We start from the raw sequence: 19,164 nt of genomic DNA on the forward strand, positions 1-19,164 counted from the left end.
TTTATTAGCAAAAACATCGAACACGCCTCCTCCTCGCACTGTCAGGCAAAATGTCATGTAGTCATGTTAAATTCACTGTTAAATTTAATCACAGCTCTTCACTCTGTTGTTGTTTTCTGACACCTTGAATCATTTCAACTTTAACCTGATCTATATCGCTGTTTTTTCTTTTTCCGGTAAGCTAACCGACGGCTAACCTTATCTGCTGCAAACACAGATCTGTAGATAACTGACAGACTACTACTGGATTTTACTCAGAAGTTAGAACCACGTTTGTGAGACAACTACTTTATTAGTGTGTATTATGTCACAGTTTGTTTGTTATGGATAGATAATAACCAGGCTGCTAGTGAGGATTTTGCCAGCTGCTGAAGTCAAGGTCAGTCCTGCTTGTTTTGGTCTTTATTTTTGTGTGTACTTTGTGTTAAAGATGTGTAAAATTAAATATGTGAAGTGAAAATCAACAGACAGTAATCACAGGTGGAAATAATATTATTACTGAGGGTTTTGTTAACTTTTTGTTAATATCCAGGTCTAGATCCAGGCTGGATTCTGTATTTTTTGCAGTGTTAAATTAGATAACACCATGATTTTCCTCCCTTTAGTTTTCTCCTTTTATTGCCTTTCTACTTTGAATCATGGCCAATCTAATTTCCTTTTTGTTTTGTTTTTTTCTGGCCAAGAATTTACAAAAACGTAAACTGATTGTTGTGTAAAGACACTAGTATCTGGAAAGTCCATTCCCTAGTGAATCACTACTTATGGCTGTAGATACACCAATAGTACCAAAATCAGCTTTTACGGCCAAGCACGTACACAACATACAAGGAATTTGGTTTCGGCTGTTGTTGTCACCCTAGGAATATGTAAGAGAATAATAAAATATAAAGAAAATATAGAAAGAGGAACAGGGAGGAAAAAAAAATAGTAGTAATAAAATTAAATATAACACAATATATACAGAAATTTACAGCTAGAAAGGAATATATAAACACAGTCGTATGTTGAAAAGCAATAACAGGAGAAAAACTTTTTATCAGTTCTGTATATATCTGGGATGCGATTAGCATGAATGCTGTCTCTAATAAAGCCACATGTACCTCAGCATCAGTCCAGTTAAATATTGACAAAATATTGCACAGAGGAACTTTTTTAATTTAAGGTTTTGTAAATGTTATACAATTTTATAAATTGACAAATGCACTGTATTTGCTCCTTATAAAAGCCCATCTGTAGCAGAGGCTTCCTTATTTCCGTCAGTGGCAACGTGAAGATCAAGCCAACCTATAATCAAACTAAGTTCTGCATCTGTTCAACTCTATTTTGTGTAAAAGTATGTGTAGAACAGCCACATTTTGCTAGGTTGTGGTTGAGCTTAGTGTCTGGGATAGTTAAAAAAAAGAATGCAGTCCAAAAGTTGCACAAAACCAAAAGAGATGAGCTGGTGACCTTCAGCAGAACAACATTTATCACATTGAGAGGCACTGATGGGGAAAATGAGGTCCAGTTGTGTTTTTGGAGTGAAACAACTTATGTATCACTTTGTACTAAATCAGTCTGTACCATATTGTAACAGCAGCAATGAACCCGAGACTCTGCTGATACCTTTGGATCATAAAAAAAGGCTGAAGGGACAAGAGTGCTAAAGCAGTTCACAAGTTTTATTACTAAGTGGAATCTGGAGCAAGCAAAAGATGAAGGCTGCTCGGTGGATCCAACATATCATTATTCAGCTTTTGAAGTTCACTAACTCCACTTTCCTGTGTTGCAGTTCACCTGTACGACTGTGGAAGATGCTTCTCCGGACGTTATTTTCCAGACTGGGAGTTCCACGGCCTGCAGAGACTAAACCAGTCTGCCTTTTAGCCTCAGCCAGTCTCTCCCAGTCTGTTCAGTCTCACAAGTATGAATCCAAACCTAGGACTCACTCTGCTTCATGGATCTTTTCAAGGACCTGCCATTCGAACTCTCTTCACCAACAGCACAAAAGACTGCCTGCTTCAGGTGGATTTAAAAGTCTAAGCAGCTCTTTCACTGAACCTGGGATTCTGACTGATTGTATAAGAGGACAGACTCGTTTTTATTCATCCAGCATTGTAAAAACGGTGTTAAAATCAAACTTAAAGCCAGCAACAGTGCCTGGAAAAAGAGCTCCTAAGGGACCAAGGACAAAACAACCGTCTCGAGCCAATCAGCCTTCACAGAGTGTGGACAAGGTGATTAACCTGTAGCGCTAGTTTATTTTTTATCCTTTAATACATGTCAGATTTCAGTTCAATGATTAACTTGGGCATGTTTGTTTTTATAGGACATGATGCAATGCATTGCCTTTGCAACAGCAGATCAGTATCATTTGCCAACACTGTGCCACGACTTGATAAATCAAGGCTTCCAGGAGATCGATTTACCAAGAGGTATCAGTTCAAACAGCACAAAAATTACAGCTTTACAGGGAATTTACTGATGCATGCTTTTATTACAGTCATGTTTTGATTTCAGATGCCTCAAATGTGCTGGTGATCAGCACAGACATGGCTGCAAAACCAGACGACGACGCTCAAATATTCTTCTTCAGGTAGACTCTGTTTTAGGCTTTATCTTGAGGTCTAATCTCAGTCTGTTATCAACAGATTTGAGTGTCAAAACTGAGTAATATCAGAAATATGTTGCTTAAAGTCAGCATTGATGGTGATTTGGCTTAAATGACTTGGTCTTCCTCAATAAATCTTATTTAATCAAATATTTCTGGATGTAAATCTGAGCTTTTCTACATTTAAAAGGTGTTGTATTCCTCCAGAGTGTTTGTTTGTCTACTTGATAGTTTGTTTTGCAACATAAATTGAAAGACTGGAAACATATGTGTGTATATTATCATGATAACCAGCCTTGGTTTTATTGTTTTCGTAATTCGTTAACTGACTTTCTCATTGTAAATTTCAGGGAAGGCTCTGTAGTTTTCTGGAATGTTGAGGAGAAAACGGTAAACTTCACTGTATATTCTAATATTCTTTCATTGAATTTGTAGTTTACTCCTCTATTGTGGCATTCTTCTTCAGTCTACCAGCGTTTTCTCTGTCTTTGCAGCTGAAAAGGGTTCTGAGAATATTGGAACATCATGAGATTCAGCCGTACGAAGTAGCTTTAGTCCACTGGGAAAACGAGGAGATCAACTACACCGTCGGAGAGTACGATGACGTCGACTCTTTATTTTGCTTATTTGTACTTCTGGACGCTGTGTACATTTTCTAAATCTTCTCTTCCTCAGGGGAAATACGAAGCTTGAACGTGGAAACTTTATGCTCAGTGACCAGATGGATCAGCACGAAGCTGTTCTGGAGAAATTTGCGTTTTCAAATGCTTTATGTTTGTCTGGTGAGAATCTGAATGGCAACTTTAAATCAAGAAAGATAAAGATTGTTTTGAGGTTAGCTTCTAACCTCTTGGTTTCTGCTCCAGTGAAGTTGGCGATCTGGGAGGTTGCATTAGACAACTTTGTGGACTCGATCCAGTCGATTCCAGAGGTACAGTGGACACTGAACAGAAAACAACAAGAATTATGAATAATTGAGTATGTGTAATGGTTATAATGGTGTGGCACATGGTGCAGAGTTATTATTCTAAAACTTTAATGCTCATGTCCTAATTTATTCTTTTTCCCAGACACTGAAGTCTGGCAAAAGAGTGAAGTTGTCCTCAGCCGAGGTTATGAAGAAGATAGGAGAGCTTTTCACGTTAAGGTAAATTCAATTTTCTTTAAATAGAAAGGAATTCAGGGGGAGCTGTTTCTGTTTCTGGTTCAAGATTTTACAGCACACCTAGATATTTTATGAGTGACAATGTCAGTTTCTTTGCCTGATTTACTACAGACGGGTGATGAATTAAAGGAAAAACCTGAACCCTTCACCTCTGCAGTGCTGGTGGCTCTGTTTTGCTGTGTTTGTTGTGCTTATATGCAGTTGAATGTGGGATGAACATAAGGTGACAAACATCCCATGTGGGTCTTTAACTGCACAAGCCATAAATGTAAAAAAAAACAAAAAAAGCATGTAATATACATCAGATCAAATAAAAGAAATGTTAAAATCATAAATTAATGCAAGTAAAATATATGTAACTGTTCAGATACACATTAAAAAAAATCAAAGTATATAAAACAGCTTTAACTGATAAAAAATGTTATAAAACAAAACAAAAAATCACACTGGACTGATTGGATTATAGACGCAAAAATATTAGAACCAACTTACAGCACCAGGACCAACATAAACAGCAAACTAATACACTAAAGCAGAGCTGGTTAAAAAATATACTGAAAGAAATACTGCTAGTAATTAAAAAATATTCAAGTTTTTTTTTTTAGGTATTTTAGGTAAGTCCAACAGGTTCACACTGAATGCTGACAATTGTTGATGGATAAAGTTCACTGTAAATCAGTACCAAGTTGTTCTGAGCGATTAACTTTATCCTCTGAGGAAACATTTCTATACCTTCTGGATACATTTTTCTTTTACTAGACAAATAAGTGTTGTCACCACCATCATTAAAGCACCAAAACAGGGATTATCTCTGGGAAGAATTGTGTTCATTTCTACTGTAGATTTCCAGAAGCATGGAGAATCGATGTCAAGGTGCATTAAAGCTGTTCTGGTGGCTCAGCACCATACTAGGACACTTAATGTTCAATTTTCCTTTAATCTGTCAGCCGTCTGTATGTTTAACAGCTCAGACTTGAAGTAATTCTGCATAGTATTTGTACTAGTATGTGAACTATATTGTAAATTCTCATGCTCTGGGATGACAGAGACTGTATTTTAATGTTTGTATTTGCTTCCCGCTCTAACAGACACTGTATAAACCTGCGGTCCGACCTGCTCCTCACACCTGATTTCTACTGGGACCGAGAAAACCTGGAAAAACTCTACGATAAGACGTGCCAGTTCCTCAGCATCAACCGCAGAGTCAATGTAAATAAAAGCCGTTCTAGTTTAGAGACTCGCTCCAGAAGAGGCACTTGCTTTGTTTCTGATTTCAGCTCCGAGTTTGTCTGATTTTTTTAGGTTGTGAACGAGAAGCTGGAACATTGTACACAGCTGACCGACCTGATGAGGAGCCACCTGAGTGAGAAGCACAGCTTGAGGCTGGAGTGGATGATCGTCATCCTCATTACGATCGAGGTAAACGAGCTCCATGGTGTCCATGATTGCAGCGTTTGCTTGCATTTATGTTAAATACATCTTGCTTTTCTTGCAGGTTTTGTTTGAACTCGCGAAAATGATCTTCTAAGCTGCTCCTACAAGATTGCACAAATCTAAAAATGGACGCTAGAAGCTCCAAGGGACAAATGCTGCAGCCTGCAAAGGTACTCAGTCGGTGAAATGTGATACTGAATCGTGAAGGGGACCGAAATAGTGTTGAATGTCTTATTCTTCAAGTTTTACAGTCTGTACATGCCAACAAATCACAAAACAAACTTTAAAATCAGTCATTTTCCTACATGTTGCTGTGGATCATTCAGGTCTTCCTGAATTTTGCTGTTTTAAAAAAGAATCAGTGGGACTTTGCCACTTTTGGGATCACATGCAAGTGATTGTTTTTCAACTTTTGATTGCTGGATTTATGTTAATTGCATTTTTACATCATGTGCAGTATGAAATATAACATTTTTTTAAAGGCCTCAACGTGTGACATTATTCTTGTGATGGATCTCAAGCAATATGATTTAAAAAAGTGGGATTATAGCAAAATTTGATTCTCAAACTCCAACTATAAGTGCTGTGTGACAGAAAATATAATAAAGTATTTATTCTAAATGTTTGCCAGTTATGTTTCAGTGTTTGCATGTAATTTATTGACCCATTGAGTGATTATTTGTTCAGTTCAAAGTGTGAATTAGAATTCTCACTATCAACACAAAAGGTATTTGAAATTTGCAGGTTTTATTTATTCAAATAAAATATTTCTTATTAATAAAACAGTGGTAAATATTATATAAATACAGGAAACTTGGCTTTGCATTTTGCATTAGTTGACATCACATGAATCAGATCAGCAGGAAGTTTCCATAAAATCAATGTATGTAGGAAAAAAAGTAGACAAACAGCTAAAATAACCACCTTATTTTCCACTCCTGCTACACAGTTCGATTACTGAACCTGTGGTGTCAAAGATACTTAAAAGTGCACAGCTGGGAGAAAAAACGAGTAAAGCTGTCGTGATTGTTTAAGGCTCTGCAGATTGTAAATATATTAATTATAAATATATTTTTGATTAAACTTCAACTCTAGTATATTGGATCAGTTTCCCAGACATGGTTAAGCTCAGTTCTGGACTAACAACTTTATTCAATGGAGATATTCATTGAATTTCTCTTTTGGCTTCATCCACATCTGGAAAACTGGCCAATAGTGTCAAATATAACATTTCTGTACCATGCTGTCTTCATGCACTTAGAGTAGAAATTCTCATAGGTTGAAAATGCACAGTTCAGCCTGTTTAAGCATTAAAACAGTTATTATGTACAAGATAAAATAGAACAACACTGCATATCCTCATTAGGTCCAGGTCTGCCTATTGCTTTTAGATGTCATGGAAACATGAAGTAAAATAATCAAACAAGTGAAACAATCTGTGAACATAAAGGATGCAAAGACATATATTATTATATACAAAATGTGCTGTACTTGGGTCGTATACATCATGAAGTAATGGTGCTTCTGAATAATGTTTTTTGATGCTTTTTAACCATAAACGATGAAAAAAGAACTGCTGAAAAAGATATGAGAGGCAGAGTATGATGTGAAATGTGATTGGAAAGACCTGGCATGATTAGTAATTAAAGCAAACAGCTCATTAAATTTACTTAAAGAGGCCACTCATTGTCACTGTCACACCTCAAACATGCTCCCTGAGAAGCAGTACTTCTCTCGCTACATCTCTCTCATACATATTTGTGATTTTAATAAAATAATCTAATAAATCTAGCTCATTTTTTGTTCAACAGAATGCGAAAGAAAAGGCTTTGATGGCTTTTTGAAACATTCTTCCTTTTCCTTTTTGATTGTCCAACCTACGGAAACAAAAAAGTAGCAGTATGTTAATTTATTTGAATATATCTGATCTTCATGAAACCAGAATAAAATAGGAATCTTACCAGTCGCTGAAACTTGAGTTGAATTAGTTCAAATCCATTGTCATGTCGCCTGTAGTTACAGTTTCCGGATGCTCGAGTGCAGCAACAAAATGTTCGCCTTCGCTCTCGATCTCACGTGTTCCTTCAGTTTCGTCCGTTTCTTGTTGGGCTTCTTGACCATGTTCTGCTTTTTCATCTTGCTCCCAAGGTTCCTTCACCTTCTCAGTTTGCTGTTGAGTGTAAACCTCTTCTTCGGCGTCCTGCCACACATCATCATTTTCCTCGACTGTTGGTTCCTTCGCTTTTGCTTCGTTGAGCGCCGGTTGACTCAGAAACACTTCTCTTGACTCTGTTTGCGTCTCTGGTTGGATTGTTTCTGCAGCCTGGATGCTCGGGGTTACTGTCTCCGTAGATGTGATTTCTTCTACTGGTGTTATGGTTTCCACTGCTAGGATACCAACGTCCAGTTGTGCTGCCTGACTTGTAGTCTTTGTCATTTTGTTTGAATCCAAGTTTACTGCCGGTTCTGTGATCTGTTTCTCGTCTCTTTCGGTTGCATTTATGGATGCTACTGTCTCCACTACCTGAACGCCAACTTCAGACACGTCCGTCTGCTTTACAGGTTTGCGTGTCTCTGTAGGAGATGTTGGAGATTCAGGTACTTTTGTTTTCTCAAACTGTATGTTAAATTTGACTTCAAAAGAAAAGCTAGTTGGGGACTCCATGTTACACATTGACGAGATGGTTCCAGTGTTTTGCTGAGCTACTTGTCCGGTATTACTGGTTGTAACGATCTGGGTTATCTGTTGTGCTTCTGTGGTCTTTTCGATGACTTTCTTCACAGCTAATTCTTCTGATGGGCGTATTTCATCTGCTTTAGTTTCCTCCAAATCCTCTTCTTGATCGTGCACCGAAACATCTAAATCTCCTGGAATAACAGATGTTTGCATGTGGGAATCATGGTGTCCAGTTGGGATTGCGCTACCATCACTGATGACAGCAGAACCTTCATCTTGTCCTTCTGAAAACTTCTCAGTGCCATCCTTTATCTCTTTTTGATTCTTCGCTTGACTCGATTCATTCTCGACCACTTCTGTCAAAGCATCTTTCAGAATTTCTTGTTCCAAACTGGCAACCAGAGATTCAGGTATCGTCTGTGGTAAGTTCTCCTTTACATTTGGAATATCTCCTTGAACAGCCGCCTTGGTTTCCTTGTTAAATACCTCATCTTCGATTCCTGAAGTTGCAGAGAGAACTTCTACTTTTTCAATAGTTTCATGACAAACATCTGTGACCTTTTTGTCTTCTGTAACCCCTACCTTTATTAGTGATTTAATATCCACATCTACTAACTGCACTTGGATTCTGTGATTGTCCTCAACTTCTACACTGTCTTCCACTAACGGTGCGGCACTCTCAACTCCCTCCTTGAGCTCGGTCTCACCTGCCATCGTGTTTATCAAGGGTTCATGAGTTTCTGATGTTGTCTCTACCAAAACACCGGGTATCTCATCTTTTAGATTACACGCGGTTACTTGCATCACAACAACATGTTGGACCTCAGCAGTCTTCATCTCAGCACTTGGAAGTCCATTTATTTTATCTCCTATTCCGTTGACTTGCACTTCATGTGTGGGTTCATCTGAAGCTTCAGCACTGTCTACACAAGGCTCTGGGGTTTCTTTAGAAAGGACAGTCTCCTCCAGGATCTGAACACAGCTTGCTTCTTCCATAACAGAGAGCACATTATCTGCTGCTGTTGTTTCTAAATCTTCTACAGCTTCAGTGGTGCTGACCTCAACCTCAACACCTTGGGCCAGACGCTCTGTTTTTTGATCGTTGTTTCTCTCCAAAGCCTGATCCACAACTTTGTTGTCAGTTTCCTCGGGAACTGAAGCAATGACATATTCCCCAGCTGGTTTTGTAACATCATCTAACAGTATTTGTTTTTCCTGGGCATTGCATTCCTCTACACGGAACGGAGCTGCACCAGTTTCTGTTTCAGTTACGACTTCTTTTACATCAGGTGCCAATACTTCTGGTTCCATTGGTGGTTTTTCTAGCTCAGTGCTGACTTCAGGTGCCTCTTTGGGTTCATCTGTAACTGTTTCCACATCCTCTGATATTTCTTTCTTTTCAAGTAATTGAGGGCCACCGGCTTCTGAATTTGATGTGGTTTCTTGCACAGTTTGTAGCACTTCTGGTTCTTTGGAGGCATCCACTGATTCAGCTTTAACCTTAGCTAGAGGTACTGTTTCCTTTTTAGGTTCATCTTTCACAGTTTCTTCTGGTGGAACATCCTTTGATATTACTTCTTTTTGAGGTAATTCAGGGCTTCCTGCTTCTGAATCTAATGTGGCAGCTTGTAACACTTCAGGTTCTTGAATGTGCTTGGTTTTGGAGGTATCTACTGGCTCAACATTAACTTCAGCAATAGGCACAGGTTTGTCTTTGACTTCTTCACTAACTGTTTCTTCTGGTGGAGCGTCCTCTGATATTACTTCCTTTTCAAGTAATTGTGAGCTGCCTGCTTCTGAATCTAATGTGGCAGTCTGTAACACTTCTGGTTCTTGCTTAATTTTGGAATCATCCACTGGCTCATCATTACCTTCTGCAATAGGCACTGTTTCCTGTTTGAGTTCATTTGTAACTGTTTCTTCTGGTGGAACATCCTCTGATATTACTGTTTTTTGAGGTAATTCAGGGCTACCTGCTTCTGAATCTAATGTGGCAGCCTGTAATGTTTCCAGCTCTTGGATATGTTCGGTTTTGGGAGCATCCACTGGCTCAACATTAACTTTAGCAATGGGCACTGTTTCCTGTTTGGGTTCATTTGTAACTGTTTCTTCTGGTGGAACATCGTCTGATATTACTTCTTTTTGAGGTAATTCAGGGCTGCCTGCTTCTGAATCTAATGTGGTTTCTTGCACAGTTTGTAGCACTTCTGGTTCTTTGGAAGCATCCACTGATTCAGCTTTAACCTTAGCTAGAGGTATTGTTTCCTTTTTAGGTTCATCTTTCACAGTTTCTTCTGGTGGAACATCCTCTGATATTACTTCTTTTTGAGGTAATTCAGGGCTGCCTGCTTCTGAATCTAATGTGGCAGCTTGTAATACTTCCGGTTCTTGCTCAATTTTGGAATCACCCACATGCTCATCATTACCTTCTGCCAGAAGTACTGCTTCCTCTTTGGATTCATCTTTGACCATTTCTTCTGGTGGAACATCCTCTGATATTACTTCTTTTTCAAGTGCTTCAGGACTGCCTGCTTCTGAATCTAATGTGGCAGCCTGTAATGTTTCCGGCTCTTGGATATGTTTGGTTTTGGAAGCATCCACTGGCTCAACATTAACTTCAGCAATAGGCACTGTTTCCTGTTTGGGTTCATTTGTAACTGTTTCTTCTGGTGGAACATCCTCTGATATTACTTCTTTTTGAGGTAATTCAGGGCTGCCTGCTTCTGAATCTAATGTGGCAGCCTGTAATGTTTCTCGCTCTTGAATATGTTCGGTTTTGGGAGCATCCACTGGCTCAACATTAATTTCAGCCAGAGGCACTGTTTCCTGTTTGGGTTCATTTGCAGCTGTTTCTTCTGGTGGAGCGTCCTCTGATATTACTTCCTTTTTAAGTAATTGTGAGCTGCCTGCTTCTGAATCTAATGTGGCAGTCTGTAACACTTCCGGTTCTTGCTTAATTTTGTAATCACTCACTGGCTCATCATTATCTTCTGTGAGAGGTACTGTTTCCTCTTTGGGTTCATCTTTGACCGTTTCTTCTGGTGGAACATCCGCTGATACTGCTTTTTTTTCAAGTGATTCAGGGCGTCCTGCTTCTGAATCTAATATGTCAGCCTGTAATGTTTCTGGCTCTTGGATATGTTTGGTTTTGGGAGCATCCACTGGCTCAACATTAACTTCAGCAATGGGCACAGGTTTGCCTTCGACTTCTTCGCTAACTGTTTCTTCTGGTGGAACATCCTCTGATATTACTTCTTTTTGAGGTAATTCAGGGCTGCCTGCTTCTGAATCTAATGTGATGGCCTGTAATGTTTCTGGCTCTTGAATATGTTCGGTTTTGGGAGCATCCATTGGCTCAACATTAACTTCAGCAAGAGTTACTGTGTCCTCTTTGGGTTCTTCTCCAACCATTTCTTCTGGTGGAACATCCTCTGATTTTACTTTCTTTTCAATTAATTGGGAGCCACCTGCTTCTGAATCTAATGTGGCTGCTTGTACGACTTGTAAAATTTCTGATTCCTTGCAGGAATCCTCTGCTTGTAACACTTCTGGTTCTTGAATATGTTCCATTTTGGAGACATCCACTGGCTCAACATTAACTCCAGCAAGAAGTACTGTGTCCTTTTTTGGTTCCTCTTTAACAGTTTCCTCTGATGGAACTTCCTCTGATATTACTTCTTTTTGAGGTAATTGAGGGCTGCTCACTTCTGAATCTAATGTGGCAGTCTGTAATGTTTCCGGCTCTTGAATATGTTCAGTTTTGGAAGCATCCACTGACTCAACATTACCTTCTGCAAGAGGTACTGGTTCCTCTTTAGTTTCATCTCTAGCCATTTCTTCTGGTGGAACATCCTCTGATATTACTTCTTTTTCAAGTACTTGTGCGCTGCATCCCTCTGAATCTAATGTGGCAGCTTGTACAGCTTGTGATGCTTCTGTTTTTTGAATATGTTTGGTTTTGGGAGTATCTACTAGAGCAACATTATCTTCAGCAAGAGGTGCTGTTTCCTCTTTGGGTTCATCTGTAACTGTTTCTTCTGGTGGAACATCCTCTGATATTACTTCTTTAGCAAGTGATTCAGGGCTGCTTACTTCTCGATCTAATACAACAGCTTGTAACACTTCTTGTTCTTGAATACGCTCAGTTTTGGAAGCTTTCACTAGCATAACACCAACTTCAGGAAAAGGCAGTGTTTCTTCTGGTGGAACATCTTCTGATGTTGCTTCTTTTTCAAGTGACTGAACACTACCATCTTCTGAATCCACTATGGCCTCTTGTACAACTACCATAACTTCATGTTGGTCAATTATCGGTTCATCAGATTGTGGTTCTTTGTTTTCTGGCTCATCGGTTACCCCAGTGAGATGTTCTGCTGTCTGTTTAAGTTCATCTGTAACTTTTTCTGCTGGTAAAATGTCCTCTGAGAACGGGATGTTCTTTTCAAGTGATTGAGCATTACTCTTCTCTGAAGCTAATTCGTTGGTTTCTACAGTTCCCAGTTCTTCCTGCTTGTCTGCCACTACAGCTGGTTGATCCTCAAATGGAACTTGGTCACGGACATTTTCCAGGATCTGATCTTCCTTTTCTACCAGAATTTGGATTTCCTGCTCCACAGCTCCATCCTTAGGTCCCTCTGCTACCGCAGCAACTGGTTCTGCGTCTTGGGAGTCCATTTTTGAGATTTCAGCTTCATCCGCCTCAACTACAGAATCTGGGACAACTTCTTCACCTTCAGGTAGTGTCTCAACAGACACTGCTTCATTTACCTCAGATACACATTCCACTTTATGTCGGTTTTCCTCAGAAACCTCTAATTCACTCATGGTGTCTTGTAACTGTGAAACATCTTCCTTATAAGCATCATCTGCGGTTATGTCAGCAGTGTCAAACTCCTCGGTAGGAACCTCCGATATGATATCCGTTGACGTAGGTTCATTGGTGTCAGATACACTCTCTGGTTGGGCTGTTGTTGCAAGGTCATGAGGTGCATCTGTTGCTTCAACATCTGGACGTTCTTTTTCAGAACTTGAATCCTCTGAACACACTGGAACTGCGTCTTGGCTCATTTGGATGTTTTCAACGACTTCCTGCAGTAACAACTCTGTATCCTTGACATCAAGTTCTGCTGGGACTGGAGTTGTGTTGCCAGATGTTTTTGAAGACTCTGATAACTGAGAAACTGCTGAGATCATCTCAGTTTCATCTGCCAGGGTAACGTCAACAGTCTCTGGAGCAGTTATGGCCTCAGATGTGATCTCTATCAGGTCCTCTGCTATAGTGTCATCTCTAGCTGCCTCTTCATTGGTTGACGCTGGAGTGGCCATTGTATCTGTAATTGCACCCTCCTCCGTGATATCACTGAGTTGTTGATGTTTACTGATCAGCTCCTCATCTGGTTCTTCATTTGTAACAGGGGCTGTAGATGCCTCATTCTTTAAAGCTTCCTCCTTCTTTCGGACTGTCGTTGCTTCAATTTGCTGATCATCACAAGGTAGGACTGGCTTAGTCATGTCATCTTGCTTGAGTTTATCCTCTAATACCTTTGGTGCATCACTTTCTATGTCTGCCTGTGTTTGTATTTGAATCCCTGTCTCAGCTGTATCAAACTCTGACAATGGAACCACAGCTGGTGTTTCAGAGTCTTCGTCACCTGAAGCTACTTCCTTCTCAGCCTCGTCTGAAGACACTTGGTCTTGTCTCTCACCGGACTTTCTCTTTTTTCGTCCTGGTAGGAGTTTCTTTATGGAAAAGGAGGAATCATCTTGAGTAATTTCGCTATCAGAGTGTATGTTGTCTTTGCCTTCATCTTCGTCCTTGGCTTTCCTTTTGGGGGTGACAAGTTTTTTAAATGATTGCCATGTCGATCCTCCATCACTCTCTGGAAGACTTCCAGCTTGTCTGGTTGATGAAGCTAGAGTCTCGTGGACCTCATTAGACCTCTCTAGTTGTGTTTCAGTACCCTGTTTGGCTCCACTGTCTTGTTTGTTATCAGCATTATCATTTTGAGGTGATTCATTCTCAGGGTCGGATGTTTTCCGGCTTCTTCTCCGTCCGGATCCGCACAAAACAGCTTCCCATGACACTGATGAATCTTTTCTCTTTCTTCCTTCTTCTGAGCTGTGATCTGATGTTTGTTCTCCCTGACTTGGTTTTGCTTCATGTACTGAAGCTGGGACTTGTGCCTCTTCGTGGCCTGAGGACGAGCCCTTCATTCGTTTTTTGGGAGTCATAAGTTTTTTGAAGGAAGCCCACGGACCCTCTTCCTCTCCTGTTGCCTCTGCAGAGGATTGAGGAGAACTGTCTTCTCTGGGATTATCAGCCGACTCTGTAGATGACATTAGATGATCAGAGCTGTGTTCTCCAGAGTCGGACAGCCTTCCATCACTTAATTTCCTGCCTCTCTGCTTTTTGGAGAGTTTCTTCAAACTAGAACCTGACAGCAGCCTTTTCATGGGACTGGCTTGAACTTTTTCTTGAGAGCTCAGAGTTTCACACTCAGTTACAATGATTGCTGATGGATCCGTGGAAGGTGATTTTGCTTCATCTGTTGTTTGAGCTGATGCTGCAGACACATCTTTAGGTTTAATTTCCTGAAGTTCCTTCCAAACTATATCGGCTTCATCCTCCACCTTGTCCTGTTGTTGGTCTTGTACAGTTTGTTCCGTTGCTTCCTCCTTTTTGCCCATATCTACCAGCTCTTTCCCAGCTGGTTCGTTTTTTTTCTTCCGTAGACCAGAAAAGAATCCAGTTTTGAATTGAAGTGACAAACGTTTGAATGGAGATATGACTACATCTTCAGGTGTGGCTTCCTGGTTTCCACCTTCACTTCCATGTGAACTTGTTGCTGCATCTGCTTTATTAGATTCAGCTTCCATTTTGGTTTCTGTGTCTAGCAAATCCTCTGATGTACCATCAGTCATTGTCGGACCTGTTGTTGAATCATTGTCGTAAGCCTCCTGTGCTGCGTTAAGTTCCTTGTTCTTCTCAGCATTCTCACTTTCCTTTGCTGTATCTTTGATGTCTTCTTGTTTGTTTGGTTCTTCCTCAGGCACTTGTATTTCACCCTTTTCGGTGGAGCCTTTCCTTACTGTCAACTTCAAACCAATGTTGTTAAAAAATCTCTTGAAATTCTCATTGATCTCATTCTGCTTCGCCTCCATTTCGATCATTTTCACGGGAACTTCCTCTTCTTCTTCATTGGGATTGTTTGCGTTAATTTCAACATTTGGAACATCTTTGTCTGGAGAAGGTATACCTAAACAAGTAGATTAATTATTAATACACTTTGATAGCATGAAGTGAAAAAGGCTCTTCAAACTCTTTCAGCTCAAATCCAACAAGTCATGCTTCTGTTGAAATTATGCCAATGCAGTCTGTCAATGAGCAGTAATATACAGAATATGAATACTTACCCTCTGCCGCATCCACAGTGTGACCACGAAATCCTGCTAATGTGCCGTCTGCTTTTCCATTGAGCTCTGAGATCGGCTCTTTATTTTCAAGAGGCTGAAACAAGACACAAAACTGAATGTACCTCTTCTCATGTGATAAACATTAGATTTTATCAAAGCTCAAGTAATAAGTTGCCAGCTGTAAACATTTCAAAGTGATAGCTGGTAATCATGCAAGCATTCGATGCAATTAAAAGAAAAATGCAGCAGCGGACAATAGTCTCATAGCAAGAGAACAATTAATTTCTATGAGGGGGAGCAAAGAATTTCCATCTGTGATTATCTGGGACTCCAAAGTCCTATTCAGTAAACAAATAATACAGTTCAGTTACTGTTGCTTTGATGTAATGGCAGCCTTACAGCTACCAAATCTAACTGTTCCAGTCTCAAATCCGTGAGGCGGATTAATCAGGAAAGTCTGAGTAGGTGTTAAGGAACAAGAAGCACGTCTGTCAGCTAATGTGTAGAATTCACAGAATAAAGAAGGAACAGAAATAGCACTTAGAACCATTTTTCACCCATAAACACTAAACATTTTTGCATGATTTGCACTTTAATTACACGCAAGGAGTGGTATTTAAAGCTAGACTTTCTATTTTTAAATGTGTAATAGTGTAGCAATCAACAACAGGCCTTCTCTAGAATATCTGTAAAGATAAAAACAACAACCTCTCTGAATTTAGACACGGTTGCAAGTGAAAAGTTCAAACGTCTTCATATGATTACAGGCTAAATGAATTCTCCAGTGAACTTGTTTTTGCATGCACACATGTGACCTGTGTTACAGGTTGTACACAGACATGTCTTTGTGATTTCTAGTTATCTGGAACCAAAATAGACCCGAGTGACACTGTACAGTTTATTTAAAAGAGAAAGTGGAACAGTTTGACTCAGTGAAAGTGAAGTTAACAAGGTGAAAACGGCAGCACTGGGATAAATATGGTTTCTTAAAGGTCAAATATATCATTAAAGCAACACACTACATCTGGAATAAAAGGCATTAACGGTTCTTCTGGCTCTTGTAGGACAATGCTGTCTAATTGACTTCCTGCTCAGTCTGGCCGGGTGATGATGTTGTACACAATTAATCAATGGAGCTTCTGCTGAGTGCAGCAGAGGGGAAATTCCATCCCTCCCCTGAGCTTTACTTGGGTTCCTCAAAGAGTGAAAGGTCATTATTATTCTCTCATACCGTTTTCTTTTTCATCTACAGTAAATGCAAACTATGGAAACATAAATGAAACGGTGAAATCAGGATCTTTAGAGGAGCAACACCCGCCTCACACTATTAAAGCAAAAGCCAGCAAACGCTTTTGGCTGCATCAGAAAAATGGCACAAATTTCCCACAACAGCCTTGTGTTGCTAGGAAGAAGTTGGTTTACTACATTGTAAAAATAAAAATTAAAAATACTAATTAAAACAAATCCAGAAAAAATACTGAAAATCTTGCAGCGAGTGCCAGAAAAAAAATACAGTGAGCATTAAAAAACTGTCAAAACAGTTAAAAAAAAAAAAAAAAAGTGAATAAATAAATGTAAATGTCAGTAAAGTAAAAAGATTTAAATCCAGTAAAACGAAAAAAATTGTCATTTTATAAGACACTGTCAGCACATTTACTCATATAGATTTTAGATGTGGACATTATCAACTTATTTCTAATGATTTTACTGAATATACATATTTTTCTTTTAAATTATGGTACATGTGTGATGTAATGATTTTTTAATCTTTAATATTCATCATTTTTCTTTCAAATAACAGCAAATATCTGTAAGATTCTTGATGTAGACATTATTTATAGGGGGTGAACATTAGAATAAATGCTTTTCTTTCAGTTACTTTAGTTATCATCTGTTATTTAACAAAACAGGGACACTCAGAAAAATACTAATAAAGCTATTTACCATCTCTGACTTCTTACATATGTCTCTTACAAATAAAGAAAGAAAGACACTTGAAATCAAGGGAAACAACTACATGTAACTGCAACAATAAATTAATGCACGAATATGACGCATGTACATAAGATGGGGTTTTTTTTTTGGTTTATTTTGTTCTCAACGGAATTACACACTGCATAGAAAGATCTTTCAGAAAAAGCTATAAAATCAATAAGCACTTTTTCCCTTTGAGTTTTGAGTAGAAAATAAAATAGGCCCAGAATTGCTAAAATAATTATATGTTTTGCTTCTTTTAATACAGCAAAAAATTATGCAATTTCATAGTTTTCACATAAAAGGAATATATATATGTATATATATATTTGAAGTGGACATTATTTGCAATTTTTGTATTTTTTTTAGGGCTTAATGCTTTTTCCAATGATTTTAGATATCTCTAATTTAATAAATCAGGAAACTGTCAAATAACAGATAAGAAAATATTTACCTTTTAATTTTCATACTTTTTCTTTCAGATAATGAAATAATAGCAAATACCTGTAAACTAATTATGTTTTTTGGCAGATTTTAATACTTTATTTACAGTTTTGGCCTGTTTCTCAGTCAAATAAAATAGGAATATTAACAGGTAAAAAATATTTACCTGTTAATATTCATACATTTCCTTTCAAATAATGAAATAATGGCAAATACCTGTAAAATAACTATATTTTTGCAGATTTCAATACTTTTATCAATAGTTTTGGCCTGTTTCTCAGTGTTAACATGTAAATTATTATTTTATTCAATTAGTTTTACTTAATATTTGCATCTGCCAAAGCAGGGGAAATTAGTAAATCAACAGTAAATTGGGGGGAAAAGTACAGTTAAAAAGTGACAGTGAATAAAGAAAAACGTGCGGTTTTTACAATGTTTCATTACATCCGGTTATAAGGAAGCTATAAAAGCAAGTATACATGCTTGTTTTCTGTTAAATAAATTTACACTGTCAATGCCACAGCATGGCTCTCTGTCCTTCAGAGACAAAGACTTGGACTTTATTCCTGCTTTAATGGATTTGTTGGCAGCATCTGCATGACAACAACAAAATCCAGCCTCAGCATTTTTACCCCAAACACCTCCTGCTTTTAGAAACCTGCACGTTTTTCACACAACCTGTCCCTGGAATCACACAGTGGTGCAAAGTTGAACTATGAGTGTCTGTCTGTCTGTCCGGTACCTTCTCCTCGGTGCTCTGCTCGGTTTGGACGTCCTCTCCGGGCTCCGCATCCTCCTGTGCGTCCCGCTGCGCAGACTGAGCGTCTCCCATGATCGGAGCTCCGGAGAGAAGCGCAAAACTGGTGCAAATATCCGCTCAGGGGGGAAAAGAAACCATAGATGTAGCTCCGAGGAGAGGAGAGAGAGCCGTCAGCTCCCAAATGCTGCAGCCTGGATGTTGGAGGACTCCTGTTTCCTCCCTGCAGGATCACACGAAGCTTTATTAACCGAGCCTGGTCCGGCCCAGCCCGGTCCGGCCCTCCTCTCCCTGCATCAACAAAAAAAAAAAAAAAAAAAAAAAACTGCAGAGAGAACACAGCACGTTCTCAGCTGACTGGAGAATATGTCTGAGCAACAAGCATGAACCCGCATTTAGATCCACATCTGAGGCTGAAAAGGAGGATTTTATTGGAAACTAATGCATCAGATGAGAGAAAATGGATTTCTGTAAAAATTCTGCAGCTGTGAAATGTTTTCAACATCTGTCATGTGGGTTTTATTACTACCTGAAATAAGAAGACTTTGTAGATGCTTAAACTATTAATACACATTAATATAAAATGGAAATGCATCCAGAACCAGAAGTTTGATATCATTTGTCCACCTAGAAGAATCACTGCACTGTATTTAAAATAGTAAGAATTTAAAAATCTGTCCTTTAACAGAATTTACAGAGAAATAAATTTT

General features: G+C 38.9%; 2 protein-coding genes across 4 annotated transcripts; one reads left to right on the top strand and one right to left on the bottom strand.

Annotated features, from left to right (window-relative positions):
* On the top strand, nt 1-5,814 carry rmnd1 (required for meiotic nuclear division 1 homolog). Of its 3 annotated transcripts, none has more exons than XM_023285440.3 (12): nt 1-379; nt 1,772-2,216; nt 2,309-2,414; nt 2,500-2,575; nt 2,941-2,980; nt 3,085-3,185; nt 3,266-3,372; nt 3,457-3,521; nt 3,661-3,737; nt 4,844-4,964; nt 5,058-5,174; nt 5,251-5,814. In XM_023285440.3, exons 2-12 carry the CDS (start codon nt 1,794-1,796, stop codon nt 5,281-5,283), a joined length of 1,266 nt encoding a protein of 421 aa, XP_023141208.2. In that variant the 5' UTR covers nt 1-379; nt 1,772-1,793; the 3' UTR covers nt 5,284-5,814. The 3 variants fall into 3 exon arrangements, with proteins under 3 accessions (XP_023141208.2, XP_023141211.2, XP_023141209.2); XM_023285443.3 differs by having other exon boundaries at nt 1-271; XM_023285441.3 differs by having other exon boundaries at nt 1-176.
* A 105-nt stretch (nt 5,815-5,919) lies between these two features.
* akap12a (A kinase (PRKA) anchor protein 12a) lies at nt 5,920-18,720 on the bottom strand. The gene is made up of 4 exons (XM_035955175.2): nt 18,440-18,720; nt 15,280-15,373; nt 7,151-15,122; nt 5,920-7,066 (listed from the first exon to the last, which is right to left on the bottom strand). The coding sequence occupies exons 1-3, from the start codon at nt 18,527-18,529 to the stop codon at nt 7,174-7,176; spliced, it is 8,133 nt and encodes a 2,710-aa protein (XP_035811068.2). The 5' UTR covers nt 18,530-18,720; the 3' UTR covers nt 5,920-7,066; nt 7,151-7,173.
* Nucleotides 18,721-19,164: the final 444 nt, after the last annotated feature.

This window comes from Amphiprion ocellaris, chromosome 20, assembly GCF_022539595.1.
Source record: "Amphiprion ocellaris isolate individual 3 ecotype Okinawa chromosome 20, ASM2253959v1, whole genome shotgun sequence".
In the NCBI taxonomy this organism is placed as follows: domain Eukaryota; kingdom Metazoa; phylum Chordata; class Actinopteri; family Pomacentridae; genus Amphiprion; species Amphiprion ocellaris.